At 48.1% G+C, this 21,068-nt stretch overlaps 1 protein-coding gene across 2 annotated transcripts in view; it reads right to left on the bottom strand.

Annotated features, from left to right (window-relative positions):
* The window catches only part of FHOD3 (formin homology 2 domain containing 3), a 527,184-nt gene that overhangs the window by 53,365 nt on the left and 452,751 nt on the right, over nucleotides 1-21,068 (bottom strand). For both annotated transcript variants that reach the window (XM_040264875.1, XM_040264876.1), the window contains 2 exons: nucleotides 16,317-17,197; nucleotides 1,720-1,878 (listed from right to left, as the gene is read on the bottom strand). In XM_040264875.1, the coding sequence (XP_040120809.1) occupies nucleotides 1,720-1,878; nucleotides 16,317-17,197 (1,040 nt within the window). The remainder of the gene's footprint in view (nucleotides 1-1,719; nucleotides 1,879-16,316; nucleotides 17,198-21,068) is intronic.

Below are 21,068 nucleotides of genomic sequence, written 5' to 3'. Positions count from 1 at the left end.
GGCCCCCTCTCCCGTCTGACACGTGCCCTCACTCCCTGCCTGCGCTGTGCTGCCTGGCCTGACTCCAGGGCTCGGGCCCCACTCTCTCTCCAGCCAGTGGCCAGTGCACGTCCCTCGTCACACCTGCTCCTGGCACAGGCCATGTGGGTGCTTCTAGGGGCAGAGCTGCTCAGGCCTTGTGCTCGTTTCCCAGGTTTGCTATAACCAAGCATCGCAAACTGGAGGGTTTCGAACCAGGGGAATATGTTCCCTCACAGCCCGAGAGACTAAAAGTCTAACATCAAGGTGTCTGCAGGGCGATGCTCTTTCTGAAGACTCAAGGGGAGGATCTTTCCTTTCCTCTTCCTCGCTTCTAGAAGTTGCAGGCACTTCTCGGTGTCCCTTGCCTTGTAAGCACATCTCTCCAGCTTCTGCCTCCATCATTCCACGGTGTTCCCCTCTGGGTGTCCTCTGTGTTCACATGGCCTTCCCCTCGCTGTGTCTGTGTCCAAACTTCTCTCTTCTTAGATGGCTATCAGCCAGTGGAGCAGGGCCCACCTTAATCCAGGACGACCTTATCTTAGCTTGATCACGCCTGCAAAGACCCAACTTCCAAATAAAGTCACATTCCAAGGTTCTGGGTAGCATGGATCTTGAAGTCTGTACTCAATCCAGTACAAACCTCTAAGAACACAGCTTCTGTTGTGGAGGCCTCTGCTTTCCAAAGCACAAGGCATGCCTGCCCACCTGGGTTCAGGCACCACTTTGCCCCATGGCCTCCACTCCCCCCTCCCACACTCAGGCCTGGGGGTGCATCCGGCACAGCCCCCCAGCCCTTCCTCACTTCCGACTCTCCTGCTGAGCCCCTCTGCCTCACTGCAGCCAGCCTTCACTGGCTTCCTTCACTCTCGAGTCTTTCAAATGAGACTGGGTATGCGGGAACCTCCAGTGCGGAGATGCTTTCAAGGAATCCAGGGCTCCTTGCCAACAGGAGGCAGCGCTGGCTGCCACCAATGTCACGAAGCAGTGTCCTGAGATTCCCCACTCTACCCAGTGGGTCCCCAGGCCGGTCACGCCCCTGGAGGCATCTGTGGGCCAAGCCATTGGCTCCACTCACTCTTCCTCCATTATTAGAAGAGGAGATTGAACTTCCCACAATGGACACGGGCCCACAGTGGAGGGTGCTGGACCCTGGCAGAGCAGGGGGACTGCGGCTCCAGCTGGGGTGCCCACCAGTCACGCAGTCACAGCCAGGACAGCCAAACGCTCTCCACTTGTGTCACTCACACCAACAGACACTGGGGACTCACTTGGCTTGGGCTCCCCAGCTGAGCAAACGAAACCCATCTCTACACACCACAACGGGCGCCAAGAGAACAACAGAGCCATGTACACGGAGGTGAGCGTGCACAGACAAGCCCACTTTTAAGACTGTTCATGAAATGTATTTGGTTTGAAATGATGTGAACGAAGGCATTCCAGTGCCCCGTGTAGGCTGTCAAGGTCTTCCACATCGAGGCAGGCAGAGTGTGGTCAGAAGGAAGTTAATGAATGAACCTGATTTTCCCAATAAGCAAAGCGGGGTTTCTTCCCACCTCCCCCCTCAAGAAGTTAAAAAAAGGATGTGACTATTCAGAGTCTGGCTGAGACAAAACAGTGGCAAGCCACCCTGTGGAGAAAGAAAGTCACATTGGACAGTAATGCAACAGAACATAAATAACACTGTCGAGCTCCTCTTACCTCAATCCCTTCTTTGTTTAAGGCATATTCATCAAAATTCAAAATGGCTATCTTAATCGTTCTTGGAGGGGGCAGGACCGTCAGGCCAATATTAATAGCATTGCTCCTCTTGGAGTCCAGGACAATGATCTCCTGCTTTTTTCCATCTGCAGCCGTTTTCTTGTGATAAAATAAGGAGAGTCCAAGATTAATGCCTCATCTTTGGTCCTCTATTAAAAGTAAACTCACGACTTATTTAGAGATGAAAACAAATGGCCCTGGTTCAGCTCAGGGAGGGACTGGCTACCGCTCAGCAGCACAGCGGAGATCAGGGATTAGCCCCAAGAAGCCGCCAAGAGCGGGGCGGCCATGGAACTTCTCGAGTCAGACACATTACAAAATAAAATTGATTTTCCTTCAATTGGGAAAAAATGTGATATTTTGCTAGGAGGAGAAAAAAAAAAAAGAAAGAAACACCCTGTTTTTTTCCATAGAAGCAGTGGAAACAGGATTCAGACCTTTCAGAGTTCCCTTCCTGCAGGCTGCGAGGTGTCGGAATGTGCCTTGGTTGGCCCTGGAGCGTGTGGTGCATGCCCAGAGATGGAGAGAGCTGGTCCACGCGCCAAGGAGACGGGAGCCAGGGGGGAACCCAGCATCGCTGGCGGGTCAGCCCTCTGCATCTCCAAGGCTCCTCTCGGCATTCCGCCCTGACACCTGAGCACTCTCCTGCCACATTCATACATCTGGATGCAGCCCACTGGGCGGGTGAAGAGCAGTGAGGGATGAACTGGCAAAGAGGCCAAGGAGGGGGTCCATGCCCCCTGCTGTCCCAGGCATCCTCGGAGCAGCCCCTGTCGTTAGCCTGGGGCTGGCACAGGGCCAGAAGCTAGGAAGGGTGTAAGGTGCTGAGCCAGTTCTCACCTCTGCCCAGAGCTATGATGACAAGGTCCCCAACATTCCCCTTCCACTCTCAGGAAATCAAGGACAGGTGGAAACGGGGACAGGTGAAAGGAGGCTGGTCAGCAAGCTCCCTGAGCTATGCAGCCTCCCTTGGGGCCACAAGGCCTGGAGGTTGATGATTCTGATTCATGAAACAAGCCCAGGGTGATGAGGATGGGTGAGACCATGCAGCACGCTGAGGGTGAGCTTACTGCATGAGGGGCCCAGCTTCAGGGGAACAACTCACCTGGTGATGGAGGGGGTGAGGGTCTGGAGAAGCTGTCACACAAGCTGGACCCTAAAGACTGTCTAGGACTAGCCTGGGGCTGGGAGAGATGGTGACGGAGAGGAGAGACTATTACCTAGCCTTTGAATAGTTCCATGGAACTGCCAGGGATGAAGCTGGAGGTTGCCAGGGCCATATCAGGGGACTCCATGAGTCAGCTGCTCAGAACCCCTCTGCAGGCAGGTCCCAGCCAAGCAGCTGATGCCAGTCAGCCTCCTGCACCGAGGCCTCAGCCTCTCCTCTGAAGAAGGGAACCAGGCTGGGCCTGGTACAGCTGAGTGTCTGCTGTGGCACTAGAGGCTGGGAGCTGGCAAGGAGAAACTGGCTGTGGCCCCTTAAGTCCTACTGAGCCCTTCCAAACTCAATTGCTAATGTTCTATTTTAGTTCCTTAAATATGCATTTGGGAATAAATTACAATTTCTTCATGAAGAAAATAACTGAAAGCATCCCAGCCATTTGGGCACCTGGTGGCCAGGAGGAACAACACCTGTGGGTGTGTCATTGGCTTGGAACTGTGGGCTCTCAGGATACGTGGCATAAATGCACCCCTACCCTGCAGGGCAAGCTTGTCTTCTATATGTTTAAGCCAATAAGCTTATCAGGAGCTCCTGAAATGTAGCTGAAATCTTACTTTAAAATATTGTTTGGGGGTTTCCCTGGTGGTCTGGTGGTTAACAGCCCACCTGCCAATGCAGGAGACACAGGTTCAATCCCCGGTCCAAGAAGATCTCACATGCTGCGGAGCAACTAAGCGTGTGAGCCACAGCTACTAAGCCCACGCTCCAGAGTCTGCAAGTCACAACTACTGAAGCCTGCGCACCTACAGACTGTGCTCTGTAACAAGAGAAGTCACAGCAATGAGAAACCCACACACAGCAACTAGACAGTGGCCTCCACTCAAAGCAACTAGAGAAGAGCCTGTGCAGCAACAAAGACCCAGCACAGCCAAAACTAAAGAAATAAAAATAAAATTATTAAAAAATATATTACTTTGTTGGAATGCTAAGAAGGCATGAGAAAAGGTTTGACAAAATGCTGAAGAAGGGAATGAAGAGGGACGTGATGACCTGTGTGCCCCCCTTGGGGCAGCAGGGCGCCCACTCCTCCAGGCACTGCAGGGGGCCTGCCCAACATCATCGAGTCCCTCTTCCCTGCTCACCAACAGGGCCTGGATTTCGTTCAGGCTGGTAATAGTGAAATCAATCACCTCCCTGGACCCTTTGCAGCTAAGGCTGGCAGTTTGGGTTTCTGTTTTCCTGCTTCAAAAGGGCTGGACCCATGAGCCATGCCTTTTGCCTTTCCTCCATCTTCCTGCCTACAATGTGGACATGAGGCCTGGCGGGGCAGCATCTCATGAGCGTAAGGAATGAGGCCTCATGGGTGGCGGCACGGAAGACAGAAGCCTGGGACCTGGCATGGGGGAGGCACCAACCCAGAGCCAGGCTCCAGCCCAGGAGGCACTGAGAGAAAGGCAAGGATTCCCCGGGAATCATTAGCTCCTAGACCCCCATCCATAGAGTTCCTGAGAGCCTGCAGAGATGCCTGAGCAGGCCCAGCCCCACTGCTGCGTTGTGCAGATGAGAGCGAGATGTCCACCCTGAGGGAGACACAGCCCCACGGCTCAGATTTCAGCCTGCCCCCTTCAGCCAGGGTCCACCTACAGCAAGCACTCAGGACAGACCCAGGGGGTGGCTCTGAGCCTGACATGTCCTTTTCCTCGTCCTCAGCAGAACTCAGTTCACATCAATGGATACCCTCTGCTCTCATAAATCAAGACAAAGCCAGCCTCTGGGCATCCTGAGATAATGGGGAAGCTGTTTCTACAGATGACATGTTTTCAGAGCACGTCCACCCACTTCGAGAAGGAAGGAATAAGAATTAGTCATATCTGAGGCTGAATTATTAACTCTCTGGATTTTATCCAAGAGGTATTTTAAATGCTCTTCTTCATAACTGAAACAGAGTCTGCTGGATGCCACTGACCCCTCAAGTGCCTTAGCAGCTACTCTGCCTGAGATGAGGGTGGGTCACGTGGGCTTGCCCAACTGTCTCCTCCCCTCACGACAACCCACAGCGGCATCTGCAAGAACAAGCCAAAGTACTCTGTGCCCGGGAGCACATGCTGGTGTCCAGGGATTCTGTTATCAATTCGGATCCATTTCAATCCTCCAAGCTCCAGATCAGCAAGAGTGACCTTCACTATGTCCTTCACCTGGTCCTGTGTCTGAGTGACTGTCGGCCATCCTTTTCCACAAAGTCTCTCGTGTCCTGTCCTTCACTGCCCCCACCTCCATCCCAAACCCGACCCCTGGAGCCAGCCTCCCAGGGCAGCCACCATGGGCTTCCTGCTTCCAGCCTCTCCTCACTCCCAACCCATTCATCTTAATTCTTGCCAAGAGTCTTTCTCAGAGACTTCTTTCCTTATTGCACTTCTTTGATCAGAGAGTCTATGACTGTCCACTGTTTGAAATAAGAAAAAGGGGAAACTGGTCAATGATGAAAAGAGGAGATAAAGCAGATAAGACAGAGTTCCTTGTGAAGGAGGTTAGGAAATGTTAAAGGACCTTCTAAAGGCTTCTGGAAAGGAAGGGCTAAGATGTGACACAGCAAAGGTGGAACAGGGTTGGGAGGATGACAGGAGGTGATACTTCCAGGCAGGAGATCAAAAAGTTAATTTGTATTTTACACAAGACCAGACATAAAACAACACACAAACAAGGAAAGAAAACCTCCAGACCAGACTTCCCTGGTGGCTCAGTGGTAAAGAATCCACCTGCCAATGCAGGAGACATGGGTTCAATCCCTGATCCAGGAAGATCCCACATGCCTCAGAGCAACTAAGCCCATGAGCCACAACTACTGAGCCCAGCTCTAGAGCCTGCAAGCTGCAACCAGTAAAGCCTGCTCTCCCTAGAGCCCATGCTCCTCGACAAGAGAAGCCACAGTGAGAAGCTCGTGCCCCACAACCAGAGACAGCCCGCACAGCAACAAAACCCCAGCACAGCCAAAAATAAATAAATGATTACAAAGAAAACTCTAAACCTCTGGAAATAGCAATACAGGCCCTACTGAAAGGAAGTGACACAATTTTATTGAGAGTAATAAAATAAGATGTGGGCAAATGAGAAACATCATGTTCCTGAATAGGAAGTCTCAAGTGTTAAAAGGATGTTCATTATCTTGCGTCATAAAATTTATACACAAATAATATATTTATTATATATGCAGGTAAAGAACCACCTGTAATGCAGGAGACCTTGGTTCGATCCCTGGGTTGGGAGATCCCCTGGAGAAGGGCATGGCAACCCACTCCAGTATTCTGGCCTGGAGAATCCCCATGGACAGAGGAGCTCGCGGGCTATAGTCCATGAGGTCGCAAAGAGTCAGACATGACTGAGGGACTAAGCACAACACACAACATATATTTAAAGTGATTCTAATCAAATTCCAAGAAGTTTTTGGAATTTTAAAGTATTCTAAAGTTACTATGAAAGAGTATATGTGTAAAAAGATCCATAAGTAGAAATAATACAATATCTATCCAATCAGCCGTAAAAACTTACTATAAAACTGATAGAATTAATGTGTGGCGTTGGCACTAACCAGCTATACTGATAACACAGAATAGAATAACAGAACAGAGAAAGCTGTCTATACAATGACCCAGGGCATTCCAACAAGACAGCAAAACTGTGAGTCACAATCCATTATGAAAGCCTGATTCTAATATGGAACCAAAGTTACTTTAAGTAAAAACAACCAGTATGGTAGATTAACACCACAAAAGACTGGATTGACTGAGATCTTTCTTCTTAAAAAAAAAAAAAACAAAAAAAAAAACAGCAGAAAGCAAGAACACAGGCTTGCGTGGGAATGGCCAAGGGTCATCATGGTGGGATTATGCCACACCTCATGAGACCCCTTTGCTGATTTTGGAGTCCCAAGACATTATCAGTGATGATCCATGACAAAGCCTGAGCAAAGGCAGGAGAAGAGGCTGAAAAGCAAACTCAGTCCCTCAACTGTCTCTTGTTGGTTGGCAGGGTATCTTCCCTTATTTATTATATTTTTTGCCTTTTTTCAACTGTAGATCTCATTTCCTTAAATGATATTTCCTGAGTGCTTTTTAGGTGGCTACTCCTTGAGTGGGGACATTTTTCATGGAGACCAACAAAAAATGTAGGGGGCCAGGAGGCCACTGACAGCAATGATCAATCCTGGGGCAACAGGAAATAAGGGTATCTCCCTCAGTTCTTTGATAGAAGGTCAATCAGCCAAACCTGTGCCCTCAGGGCTCAAGAACTCACAGGGAGAAAAGGATGTTGACGGAGCAGCTATTTGTCGGGTACCAGGTGCAGGATGCTGGACTTGGGGATGCTGAACATGAAAACTGGAATAATTGTCTCTGGAGCGAGATAGCTGCCCAGCTAAAGAGTTGTGCAAGATGGAGTGGGGAAACCAGGGTAGGCATGTCTCTGGACAGGCAACTGACCCCAGTACTTCCAGAAGTGTTCAAGGTAAAAGAGGAACTTGTTTCTTGAAGGGCCAGGGGGCACTCTGGGAGGAGGTCAGGCTCTGCTTTGCTCCCAGAAAGCCTAGTGAAGCTGAACTTCTGAGCTGAACGAGGTGGCGACACCCAGAGCCTCCTTCAAAGCAGCAACTCTCAAGGAGCCTCCAACATGCCAAGAGTTGCCCTCCCAGAAATACTGTCTCTGGAGAAATGCTTCAGGCTTGGACGGAATGTAGGGTTTTGTTTGTTCTTGACTTGGCCAAGAGGACTGCAGGGACGGGGGAGAGGATGTAACAGCCAAAACGGGAAGAAATGGAGGTCACCCTCTATGGAAAGAGATGCTGTCAAAGCTAGCAGAGACCTCTTAGAAGGGCTGGGAAGGAGGTCACTGAGGCAATTCAGCTCCTTTCCCCCAAACTGTCCAAGAGGGCTAAGGGTCCAGTTTCAGGAAGCAGAAGCAAGCCCCTCCAAGAGGATGCTTCAAACAGGCAGCACCCAAGGCCACAGGAGTCCCAGAATTTCTGAGAAGCACAGAGGGGATTCTCCATTTAAGCACTGATTGCTAACTGCCAGGGCTTAGGGGTGAGGGCTGGGACTTCTCTCTGCAGGCCTGGTGGAGCCCAGATTCACTTGGTGGTCAGCTCCCTGGGTTGGAGTGGGCCTTCTAGAACCAAGCAAGTCCAAGAGGTTGGGCCCTGCAAACTCAGCCACTCCAAGGGGCAGAAAGTCACCTACAACAGGAAGATATTCTAGAACGGTTAAACCAGATATTCAGGTCCACTCAGGGGGACTGTGGGGCTATACCAATCCTGATGCTGAGATGGATGACCAGAGGCCTCAAAGAGAAGAGACAAGTATGTCAGGTTTTTGGATACAACAAAGTATTGCTTCCAAGAACAAGTCTTTCAGAATTTCTAAGTAAAGTGACAAACTTGATTCTGAATGGTTATGGGGGTAGGCGACCACCATGTGTGACCACAACCTGATTTTGTTCAATATCCTGAGGGTAAGACCATCGCTTCCCCTCATAATCATTCGGATTTGGAAAAGAAAAGGATGAGCATTCAGGCAGCAGTTAGGAAAAGGTGGAAAGGAAGACTTTAATGCTAAATAGTAGTCCTTAAACTTAGAGGCTAATTTAAAATCTCACACTAGAATCTCAGGAAAGTCACGTGAGGCAAAGGATAAAATCAATAGCATAAAAAATGAAGACCTGTCATCAGCACAGCACAAAAGTACATTCTCCTCTGTTGCCCTGGGTCTACTCAACAACCCAGGAGGTCAGGCCTACAGGCTCAGGCCTGGCTTCTCCACCACACCCCACCCATAACTAAAAACAGGCTCAGAGAAGTCTACTGACTTGCTCCAAGTCACACAGAGGTAGAGTCCAGACCAAATGAAATTTGAAATTGCAGTAGCAAAGCACATGGACCATTGAGGAGAAAGAGAGAGTCTTTTTCAAAAAATGGCAAGCTTTCAAAAATCCCCAAGGGAAGAGAATGAAGAAGTGTCCAGAGCATGAACTTGAAAGTAGCCCAAACAAAATGGAATCTGGGGATCACAGGAGCCCTGAAGGGTAACGGAAAATATCCAGAGCAACAAATCACTCAGGTGAGTCAACTGGGGTCTGACCCATTCCCACCCTGGCGACCTGGGCAAGTCACTGCCCCACTCTGTACCTCCTGTTCTTTCTGGGACCCAATCTCCCAGGGTTTGTTAGGAGGATGAAATAAAACAATGGATGTAAATCAGTGAGAGAAACACTCAGCCTCTGGTAAGCATGACAGAAGTGTCTGCTAGGACTATTACAATACTATTACTGAGACTTCCCTGGTGGTGCAGTGTAAAAGAATCTACCTGCCTGCCAATGTAGGGGACATGGGTTCAGTCCCTGGTCTGGGAAGATCCTGCGTGCCATTGAACAACTAAGCTTGTGGGCCACCATTACTGAAACCCTAAAGCCTGTGCTGCACAACAAGAGAAGTCAGGCAACAGAGAGAGGACCCTACTCACCGCAACTAGCAAAAGCCCGAGCAAAACAATGCAGACCCAGCATGGCCATAAATAAATGAATAACAACAAAAAAAAGAATAGTATTATTGGTACGGACACATGTAAAGCACTTAGGCCAATACCTGCAAAATAGTGCTTTAGCTCCTTTCACTTGTGGCTCTTTTTTAAAAAATGATTTTTAACCTAAAGATATTATATTTTAAAAATATATGGTTTATCAATGCATATTTTTCATAACTAACACATGTACTACATTCACTGATGAAAGGCACCTAGGTACACGGGAGTGTCAGATAGGAGCAGTGTTCCCACCCCAATAGTGACAGCTTCAGGGGACAGTGCAGGGACTTGGTTCTCAATTTAGCCTCCAGGGCTGCTTCCCAACATGGGCCAGTCCCTCGGAGCTTCCTGAAATGAACTCGTGGATGCTCATGAGAGTCTGCACGGACCCCCAGGAATATAGAGCCCCCGAGTGGGAAGCAGATCTAGTAGTGAGTTATCTGGAGCAGTTCTGAAGGTCTCCTTGCAGAGGAGATGGTAGCAAACGTTCTGCTTTCTGTTTTCAAGGAGGAGAATATTACAGTTATTTCCACATGCTAAATTCCCTCTGAGGCCAGAGACTGGACTCCAGGACTAATGGAAAGGGGCATTCTGGAGAAGAGAACAGGACAGTCTCCTTCTGGGCCAGGAGACTTGGCTGCCTCCTTGGCTGAGGGCAGAATGGGCAAACGTTAACTTACACACCTCTGACTGGGAGCAACTCAACATCATTTATCTAAGGAGGAAACATGTCTGATCAACCTACTGGCATTATCTGAAGGAAAACCAGGAAATATAATTTATTTGGGCCAGTGCTTTACAATTTTGGGGATACAAGGGGCACTTTTAAAGAACAGTGATGCCTGGGTTCCATCTCAGAGGTCCTGACCCTTGATCAGGAGTGGGCACAGGGGCACATAGGTCTAAAAGATATAAGTGTGACCAGTCACCAACTTAGACGTGCAAAAAGTCTTAAGGCTTGAGACAGGATTGTTGGGTGAGTAAAAAGTTGTTCTTTCAGAAAGAATACAATTTAAAAATAGGCAATGAAAGGCAGGATCAGAGAACACTTCTTAGGATATAAAATCAGGGTTCCCCCCACTCCCCGACCCCTGCCATTCAAAGATGCAGCAAGGTCTGATCTTGCCACTTTCATGAATGATGTGGGATAATGTCCCCATAGCTAGAGATGATGCAGGAAGTTTTCACTGATGCTAAAAGGAGTCTGAGATGCCCAACAGATGTCAAGGTCATCCCAGCCCTGGGAACTGAGCTGTCAGTGACTGAGAAAGCATCTTTCCACACTTGGGGGTTAATGAGCTCCGTGAGGCTCTGGCGTTGAGCACAGTGGGTTCCCGAAGACACAGCACACGTTGTGCCATTGCTAACCCCATACAACCGGATCATGGGTACTTGGAAATAAACACAAAACCCTGCTCCATCTCTGCACACAGCCACGGGGCTTCTGCCGTGGCATGCCATGATAAAGACAGCTAAGGTCCAGAGAAGGGCCACCGTGAGGGCACTAACTTCCACGTGGGGGGGAGAGGACGAAGCAAGCAGAGTAGGGAAGAGAGCTTGGGCAAAGATCGTGGAGGCTCGCAATCCAGGCAGGTGGACAGGGCTTGCCTTCCCAAGTTTTTTGACATGCTGCCACGAAGGATCACCACTTTGAGTTTTTAAAGAACAATTTTACTAGCAGTAAAGGATGCAGTTTTAAAAAGTGGATATTCAGTACACAGAACTTATCATCCCAGAGGGTGCAGTGACTGAAAATAGAAACTGGGATAAGGACATGATTTATTAAGAGAACTCAGAGTCTTGGAGAATACTGCTAAGTTTGAGAGTATTTCCATGAAAGGCGACCGACCTCTCAAAATGCTTGTCAGCATCACTGTCACAAACCCCAGGGCTGGCTCAGTGAGGCACGAGTTCTAGAAATGGGAAATCATTCCTCCTCACTCCCTGCTAGCTGCCAAAAGGGTGACGCCACAGGATGTTTTCAAAACTGTCCGTTGAAAAAGTGTCCACGATAGTGATGCCACAATACAGATATCATCATGATGTGACTGCTATGAAAGTTTCCCAAGTTCTGTAATGAGGGAGATATACACTGGAAAGCATGAAGGCAAAAGGCAGAACAACAACAAAACAGCCACGAAAGGGAGTATGGAAGTGAACATGACTCAATCGTGTCCGACTCTTGGAGACCCCATGGAGTTCTCCAGGCCAGAATACTGGAGTGGGTAGCCGTTCCCTTTTCCAGGAGATCTTTCCAACCCAGGGATCAAATCCAGGTCTCCCGCATTGCAGGCGGATTCTTTACCAGCTGAGCCACCAGGGAAGACCAAGAATACTGGAGCGGGTAGCCTTCCCTTCTCCAGGGGATCTTCCCGACCCAGGAATCAAACTGGGGTCTCTTGCATCACAGGCAGGTTCTTTACCAACTGAGCTATCAGGGAAGCCTAAATAAAAGCTGAAAAACCTTCAGTTAGGAATAACATTTCTGTGGAACTGGCCAGAACGGGCTTGCTTATTGGTAAATTTAGAAAAAAAAAAAAAAAGTTAATTTCCCATATTGGCTCTTTACAGCAGAGGCCAACCATCACACAGTTACATTTCCAATGTTACTGTAGTTTATCCAGTGCCCTGAGACACTTTTGAGAGGTGAAGAGAGTGCTCTTAGTAATTCCACTGGGACCCCCGCATACATGGAGACCATCCTAGATAAGGATGGTCCCAAAGTTGGGCTTGGAATTTCCAGGCAGAATTCAGGTTTCCTGAGAGTGCTGTTAAACAAAATAACACTCCCTTATGATCTGAATTCACATAAAGTGTAGGAAGATTTTCTTCCCTTCTCTAGAGAATAAAACAGAGGTGGGGGAGGGGTGAAGTCAACGTGGAGAATGATGGTGGAAGCAATGCCCCCCTCCTTGGTGCTTTATTTTTCACTTTAAATCAATGGTTCATAGCTTTGGTTGAGTCCCAGGGGAGCCTTTCAAAATAACTCAGGCTGGGGCTTACCCCAGACAAAATAAATCATCTCTGGATTTTCTTAAAAAGTCACTGCTAGTAGTTTATGAAATGGTTTGAAACTTCAAGGTAAATAAAGTTGAACAAATGTCTCCAAATCCATTCCAGAGGCCCCTCCCCACAGGAAAGCAATGAATTCAGGTGAATAAGACAGCCATGAGTCCCTAAAGGTCAAGCCAGGTCCCTTCTTCCTCTGGGCCCCTCTTCCGCCCCACATCTTCCGTGGTCTGTCTGGATCCGGGGATGTAAAAGCTGCCCTTTGGAAGGAAGAGGGACTTGGCTGCCCTAGATGAAGCATACAGCTTGGAAGGCCACTTCCTGGGGCTTCAACTCTGGGGTCCTTTTAACCATCTCTTATGCGGAAGGAATGATGCTAAAGCTGAAACTCCAGTACTTTGGCCACCTCATGTGAAAAGTTGACTCATTGGAAAAGACTCTGATGCTGGGAGGGATTGGGGGCAGGAGAAGAAGGGGACGACAGAGGATGAGATGGCTGGATGGCATCACTGACTCGATGGACGTGAATCTGAGTGAACTCTGGGAGTTGGTGATGGACAGGAATACCTGGCATGCTGTGATTCATGGGGTAGCAAAGAGTCAGACACGACTCAGTGACTGAACTGAACTGAACTGATGCCATTCTCTACATCTTAGACCAACAGCAAAAAAACAATATGATCAAATGTAATACAAAATTTCTGTCTTTCTCCACAACACATAATTAAAGCTATCTGATTAAAAAGCTATACATATAGTCTCCAGGCAAGAATACTGGAGTGGGTAGCCATTCCCTTCTCCCGGGGATCTTTACCACCCAGGGACTGAACCCACATCTCCTGCACTGCAGGCAGATTTTTTTACTGTCTGAGCCACCAGGGAAGCCCATATGTATATATAAATATATACATATATATGTACGTATAAATATATACATATATGAAAGTGAAGTCGCTCAGTCGTGTCTGACTCTTTGAGATCCCGTGGACTGTAGCCCACCAGGCTCCTCTGTCCATGGGATTCTCCAGGCAAGAATACTGGAGTGGGTTGCCATTTCCTTCTCCAGGGGAATCTTCCCGACCCAGGGATCGAACTCAGGTCTCCCGCATTGCAGGCAGACGCTTTAACCTCTGAGCCACCAGGGAAGCCCATATATATGTATGTATAAATATAAACATATATGTGTGTGTATGAATATTACCTGCTGAAAGAGAAAAGTAGATTCAGTTTTAGAAGCTATTTGGAAAGGAAATCACAAAGCACATCTCTCTGTTCTTATCATCTCCATGAGGTGGTCACCCCAGCCTTGGATCTGGCACATGAATCCCTAGGGGATGCCTCAGATGGTCACCACCATGCCCTGCAACAACTGGTCTGGTGTAAGTTTTCTGATGGAAAGTACAACTGATTCCCTTTGCTCTGTGCTGCCCTGTGAAGCATATTTTATTTTTGATGCACTCTATTGTTCTTAATGGAAAACTTCTCATGAGCCAGAATTTGGAAGTAGCCATTTACAGCTGAGTTTTATGAACATCATAGTCAAGAATTAGAAACAAATGTAAAGCTGGTTATAGCTGTACAAGTCCACACAACAGACTCAACTCTCCAATTTGCATCCTCACCATCTGTAACATTTGTTAATAGTCTCTGCTCACATTTTCTAGCCACCCCCGCCCCAAAATGGGCTCCTGGGTCCCACTGCAGAACATTCTGGAATCAGGTAAATTTTCAACATGCTACTTTCCTCTTATGCTCTCACTTTGTAAAAACCAGGTGAGCCTTTGTAGCTGGGCAATACAGGTTTTTAAGAGGTCACCACCTACTTCACGAAAGAGCTGAACTCTGGGCCACTGAGAGGGTGCCAGCCAGGCTCCCGTCACTGATCACAAGTAGGACCAAGAGAACAAGTCAGGGAGGTGAACCCGTTTGGGGTCTTCTCAAGGAAGCTTTTCACTTTGTCATTTCTTTAGAAAAAATGAAGTCAGAAGTGCCTTCATTGCCAACTGGGACTCTTTAATTCCTCACCCCTTCAACCCCAAGTTAACAGCCAGCAATCTCTGAGGCTAAGGAGCATCCAGAACAAGCCCAGAGGGTCCAGGCAGACGGAGGGGCTCATGTGGGAAGGAGTGGGATGAAGGAGATGGGCCAACCCAATCAGCAGGAGCGAGGGCACATCCTGGGTGATCCAACTGCTGTTTTAACCGCGCCAGCCTTTTCCCAAATGGCAGGTCTGATGGTAAGAGTGGAAGGGGCCACGTGGGTGGCTCATCACCACACGTGGTCAGTCCTGGAAGTCAGGACACAGACATAGAGGGCAATAGCACTTCTTGTGGCATTGTTTTCTAGAGAGAACAAGAGGGTTCTACTTCCAGCTGGGGGAAAGGACTGCCTGGCATGGCTTTCTCTTTTGGATCTTGGCAGTTGAATTTGTAAACAGGAAAAAGCTGCAATTCTGACTTGGGGATGGGGTGGGGCTGGAAATGGTTCAGATTCACATACTTATTGGAACTGGGCAGACACCAACCCGAGGGTAAAGACCAACCCGAGGGTAAAGGCCAACTCGGAAAGAACAGCAGGTAGTTCCAGACCCATCTCCCCAACCCCACCCCCGACCCCAGTACAGGTTTTAACAGGAAGTCGACCTTTTAGAGCTCCCAGCCTAGCCTTTCAGCATCACATATCGCCAGCATCACACATGGTGACAGGCACAAACTCCATCCTCAGGTCCTTCTCGAAAGGATACTCCTGTCCTGCGGAAGTTTGCACACACTGTCTGATTCTAAATTGGAGCCTGGCCAGCAGATCAAGGAGCCCAACTCAGTTTATACTCACCCAAAATGATGCTAAACGAAGCAACCCATAGAGCCAAAATTAATTTGCAATAGTAAGTTCTGACATATTTACTCTAAACTATCCTTTGAAAAGTGTTTTCTCTTACTTCAAGGCTCTGAGAAGACAGTCTTAAAGCTGTTTTAGAACTGAAATATACCCAGGATTACAAAAGTTATTTCTTTAGATCAGTTCTCTAAGATAGGTAAAGGAGACCCTAATAATGCAGTGAGTCATCAGAAATAAAATCTGCGATCTAGTATCACACAGCCTTTTCGTCAGTGCTCCTCAGTCATGACTTTACCTGTGATGCCCAGTAACTTCACACACAAAGCTCTTCATTTATAAAAGTAGATAGGACATGTCTGTTAAAGACACTACACCAGCAATGCCCTCAGGGTTCTCAAACATCTATGAGAAATAAGAAATCTAGACACACGTATAATGTTTACAGCATGCTAACTAAATGGCTGTATTAGAAGCATCCAGATAGTGGTAGAAAATTGACTGAGCCAGGGGATTAGCTGAAGAAATGTCCCATAGCCTACTGTCTTACAGCTGAGGTTTAAACCACTATCAACCATAAAGAATGTGAATAAACACATCCACAGGACAAAGTCAGTGTGTTTGATAAATTAGCTAGTCTACTTTGCTCTAGTGAATGTCAACATTTGCCGTCAGGCTATGCTAACAATCCCTGGGTAAACATTGTTTTTTTTTTTTTTTCTCCAGGTTATTAGGTTCTTAGAAAGCTACTTGCCTACTGGTGTTAATACGTTGCTAGCTTTGTTAGCAACAAAAGGTCCCTTACTTATTTAGCTCTAATGTGTGACACAGGGTACTGGATGAAAAGTCAGATTTTTATACCAACTGCCTTTTGAAGCAATTAGTAAGAGCAACACAAAGGGCATTTTATATATAACAAGACCGTAACCCAGCAAATGAAGAGGCATGCTGGATGCAAGCGATACCTTGGAGACGGACAGTTCCTTCGATTTAGACTCAAACAGGTGCTCCAGCTTGGAGGTGTCCACCTTAATGGGTTCCAGTTTCGACCACAGGAATTCTCTGCAGCGGCCATTGTTCTTACACGGCCACTCAAAAGGCCGGACTTCGTTCCAGAACAGACGGATGGTCTTCTTTTTCTTGGTGAATGCTGGCTGACCCCTGGGTACCTGGGGCCACCCTAAGCCCTGAGGAGCGTTGAATACTGGAGGGGGAGCCAATAAATTACCGGGGACTGGAGGGGGAGGCACGCTGTCCAGCAGGGGTGGAGGGGGTGGGGGCGGCAGACCCAGAAAGGTGGGTGGGGGCGGGGGAGGTGGCCCTGGGGCCTCGGGGTGACCCAGGTCCACGTCCAGGACGTCAATGTCGTCCTCCTCACCCAGGTCAGTGAAATCCATGTCCTGGATTCTGAGCTCCCTGGGATTGGCCATGAGCTGGTCCCAGATGTAGTCAGATTCCGTCTTGGGCTGAGCTGATGTCTTCTCTGCGACCTTGTCATTGGGCTCCGCGTCAGGGGAGACGGACCCCCTCCCTAGGTCCCCACTGTTGAATTTCTCCGCGAAGGCTTTCACACTGCCCCGGTTGTCCAGACAGCCAACGTCCACCCTCTTGACGCTCTCATCCTGGGTCAGGGAACTGGCCTGCAGGGTGGATATCCGGCTGGCCAGGCTGGCTACCGCCTCTGCCCCTTGCGCGGTCCTCGCAGCCTCGCCCTCCCCCTTCTCCTCGTCATCCGCGGGCTTTCTGTTATGGGCATACAGCATGTCCAGCATGAACCGTTTGCTGGTGAGGATGTCGCCACACTGCTCATTTACACTGGCATCCTGAACACCCACGGACCACAAACCTGAAAGTACACAGGAGAAAAAAAATGAGAACATCACACCAGTCTCGATGCCATGAAAGAACCAACCAGGCAACACGTGGGCATTTCACACAGGAGGAATCAGGAAGACCCAGAAATAAAGCAATGGAAGGTCACGGTTGACAAGATGCTCTTGATCAGAAAGAGATGCTGTGTCAAAGGGCCAGTGGCCCACTCTAGGGACCCAACACTCTCATAGGTATGACACGGCTTGTGGCTCTGGCCTAGGCTCATGGGAAAAAACTGCCCTGCCTTTTCTGCCCACCCATGATAGCTGGTCAGGGCCCACTCAGGGCAACTGCCCTAACTACACACAGGGAGTCAAGGAAATGCCCTCTCACCCACAGCAGGTACTGGAAAGGCTATAGAATTACTCCTTTTCCCCCCGACTCCACCTCTGCACCAGTGAAGCCAAACTGCCTGGAGAAACGCACAGACCGTACCACTGGTCATACGGCCACCTTAAGGGTCTCCAGTCTTCAGGAGACCCTTAATGCTCCCTGGCGGCCCCATCCATGACCTCTCTTAGATGGCTTTCCATACACCTTCTCTTTCCTCTAGGCTCCCCTACTCAACTCATCCTCTGCAAGCATCGCCTTGCTTTCTGTTTCAAAAACTATTTAATAGACAAAGTCAGAGCTCTTCCAGGGCCTCCATTCTGCCTCCACTCACCCCCCTGCACCTGAACACTGATCACGTCTGTCCTGCGCCTACTGACCCCCTGTCCTCTTAGTGGGACTCATGTGCTCCCATGATTCTCCATCCTGCGTCTCCCATGCTCCTCCCACTAGCTCTTCCTACTGGTATATAAACACAGTATAATTTTACCTGTTAAATGAAAACAAAAAACCTCACTTGATTCTACTTATCCCTCCAGCTATAATCCAAATTTTCTCCTTTCTTTTAAAGTAAAGCTGGGGCGGGGGAGGGAGAGTTAGGGAGTTTGGGAAGATCACACACACACTGCTATATTCAAAATGGATAACCAACAAGGACCTAATGTAGAGCACATGGAACTCTACTCAAACTTATGTGCCAGCCTGGATGGGAGAGGAGTTAGGGGGAGAATGGATACATGTATATGTATGGCTGCGTCCCTTTGAGGTTCACCTGAAACTACCACAATGTTGTTCATTGGCTATACCCCAATACAAAATAAAAATTAAAAAAAAATAAAGCTGCATATAAGAGTTGTTTTGCTATTTCCAATTTCTCTCTTTATTCTCTCTTGAACCTAGTCTAATGAAGTTTTTGCTCTGTTTCAGAGATGCTCCTTTCTGGGTGACCCATGACCTTCCTGTCGCACTAGACGCAGCTGTTACCCTCTCACCCTTGACTCTCATCCTTCACTTCCGGCCACTGTACTCAGCTGGTTTGCTGCCTTCTCTTTGGCTGCTCCTGGTCGGTCTCCTGTGCTGGTTCCTCCTTATCTTTAACCTTTAAGTGTCTGTGGACCTCTTCTCTCCATCTACACTCCCTGTCCTAGCCTTCAGCCTTCTCATCCAGTCTCAGGCCTTTAAATGCCATCTTCTGCCCTCAGTCCCACTCACCCAACCTGCTTCTCCTGCAGTCATTTCTGGCCTCAGTTGCGGCCACTTCATCCATCCAATGTAATTGCTGCCAATTCCAAAAGCCTCAGAGTCATCCTTGACGTTTTTTATTTTACTTTACAATACTGTATTGGTTTTGCCGTACATCAACATGAATCCACCACGGATGTACACTGTTCTTTCATCCCACACAACAGAGTCCTGTTAGTTTAATCTTCATGTTGCATCCAGAATGCAATCACTTTTCTCATCTCATTTTTCACTACTCCTGCCACAACCCCAGTCTGAACTCGCGAGGCTGCTTGCCAACAGGGGAGCATCCAGCTGATTTCAGCTTCCACGTTTGTCCCTCTACAGTGAGTTCTCAACCCCACAGCCATGTGATGTGTTACAATGTCCAACTTACCTTTCTGCTCTAAGTCTGCCAATGGTGCCACATTTCACCGGGACAAAAAGCCGGTGACCTGTCAGTGTTCACAGGCCATGCATGATCCCACCTTAATGTTTTTTTCTCCCTCTCCTACCACCACCCCCGCCACTGCCGCCACCCCAGATATACACACATGAACCTCTTCAGTAACAGCACTGACCTGACATTCCTAGAACTCACCAGGCATCACGTGATCCAACCTCAGGACCTTTGCCTCTCCAGGGGCAATCCCAGTTAATCACACAATTTGCTTCTCAACTTCCTTTCAGTTTTAGCTCAGATAGTGTCTTCCCAGTGAAATCTTCCCCAGCCACCTTCTTTAAAATTGTGCACACCTCCCTCTCGCCCACAGCTCATCATCTTTTCCTGCTTTATTTTCTACCCAAGCATGTCTTACTGTCTGATCTTCCACACATTTTCCTCTTTGAGTTTATTGCTGCCTTTGTCCCATTATTGGAATGATTATAATTATTTATTAAATTGTGTTCTTCCTCGGAATGTAAACTCTACAAGAGCAGGCATTTGGGTCTGTTTTGTTCCCTGTTGTATCCTCAGCATCTAGGATGAGTGGATGAATGGATAAATGGTCAGGGACGTCAGTCCTCCGAGTTTGCTTCCTGAGGTCCAGCAGAGCTGTGCGGTGGGCACTTCAGGCTGTGCGTTCCATCAGATATCCAAGGGCCTCTGTGGCTGCTCATTTGGGGAGGGGGCAAGAGACCTAGGCCAAGGATTTGAGCAGCATGAGCTTTTTCTCTACCAAAGAGCTGGATCAGACAGGCTGGGGAAGGACGCTGGCCTCTCTCCTGTGGCTGTGCCTTCATCTTTGAGGAGGCATTTACTGGGGAAACCCAAAGGCCCTCAATGCTCTGATTTTTCCACTGTAGTTTTGGCCTCTGTGCTCTGCTCAACAGTGGCCTAAGCTCACCAAGTGCCCAACACCAGAACAAGGTCTTGAGTCCTCTTGGAGACTGGCTTCACAAACAAAATACATTTTGACGATAACTACCATCAAAGAGACAGGAGGTGGCATTTGAGGACACGATGGAGAAATCACTACAGCTGCTCAAACAGTCCCGTAAATAGGGAGACTGCTTTGATGCCAGGAAGTTGTGGCAGATAAAGTGACTGAGTCTCTCTCAACAGACCGCCTCACTCTATCCATTTATTGGGAAATGCTGGCAATTTCTTATTTTGGTGACAAGGCAAAGAGCATAATCAGGTAACATTTTGAATGCTGGCTTTCAAGTTTACTTTCTTCATTCATTTATGTCTTTTATAAAATCATTACGTAGGGTACTTCTTTGTCCCTAGCAATTTCCTTTCCTTTCCTTTCCTTTCCTACTTCATCTGATATTAACATAGCCATTAATATGGCTTTTCTTTGATTAATGCTGGCATGACATCTTTTCCCAGCTTTTAACTTTCCATCTGCCCATGTCATTACATTTGATATGAGTGTTGTATATGATAGCATGTAGTTGATTGGTGTTTTCATCCACTCTTCAAATTTCTTTTACTTGCTGTGTTAGGACTTACTTGAGTGTGCTGTTTTATTTGTTTTGTTTGATCCTTGTTTCAGTGTCTGTTCCTCCATCCTTGGTCTTGGGTGGATTGCTTGAACATTTTTTAGAATTTCAATGTGACTTTTTCATAGTGTTTTTGAGTACATTGCTTCATGTAATTTTCCTGGCAGCTGCTCTAGGTATTACAGTATACACATTCACTTATTTAGTCTATTGGTATTGGGCTTCCCTGATGTCTCAGTGGTAAAGAATTCACCTGTTAATGCAGGAGATGCAGTTTTGAGCCCCGGAGATCCCCTGGAGAAGGAAGCGGCAACCCACTCCAATATTATTGCCTGGGAAGTCCCATG

The sequence above is a fragment of the Oryx dammah genome, unplaced genomic scaffold (genome assembly GCF_014754425.2).
Source record: "Oryx dammah isolate SB20612 unplaced genomic scaffold, SCBI_Odam_1.1 HiC_scaffold_22, whole genome shotgun sequence".
NCBI lineage: Eukaryota > Metazoa > Chordata > Mammalia > Artiodactyla > Bovidae > Oryx > Oryx dammah.
This window is presented reverse-complemented; position numbering and strand designations above follow the sequence as displayed.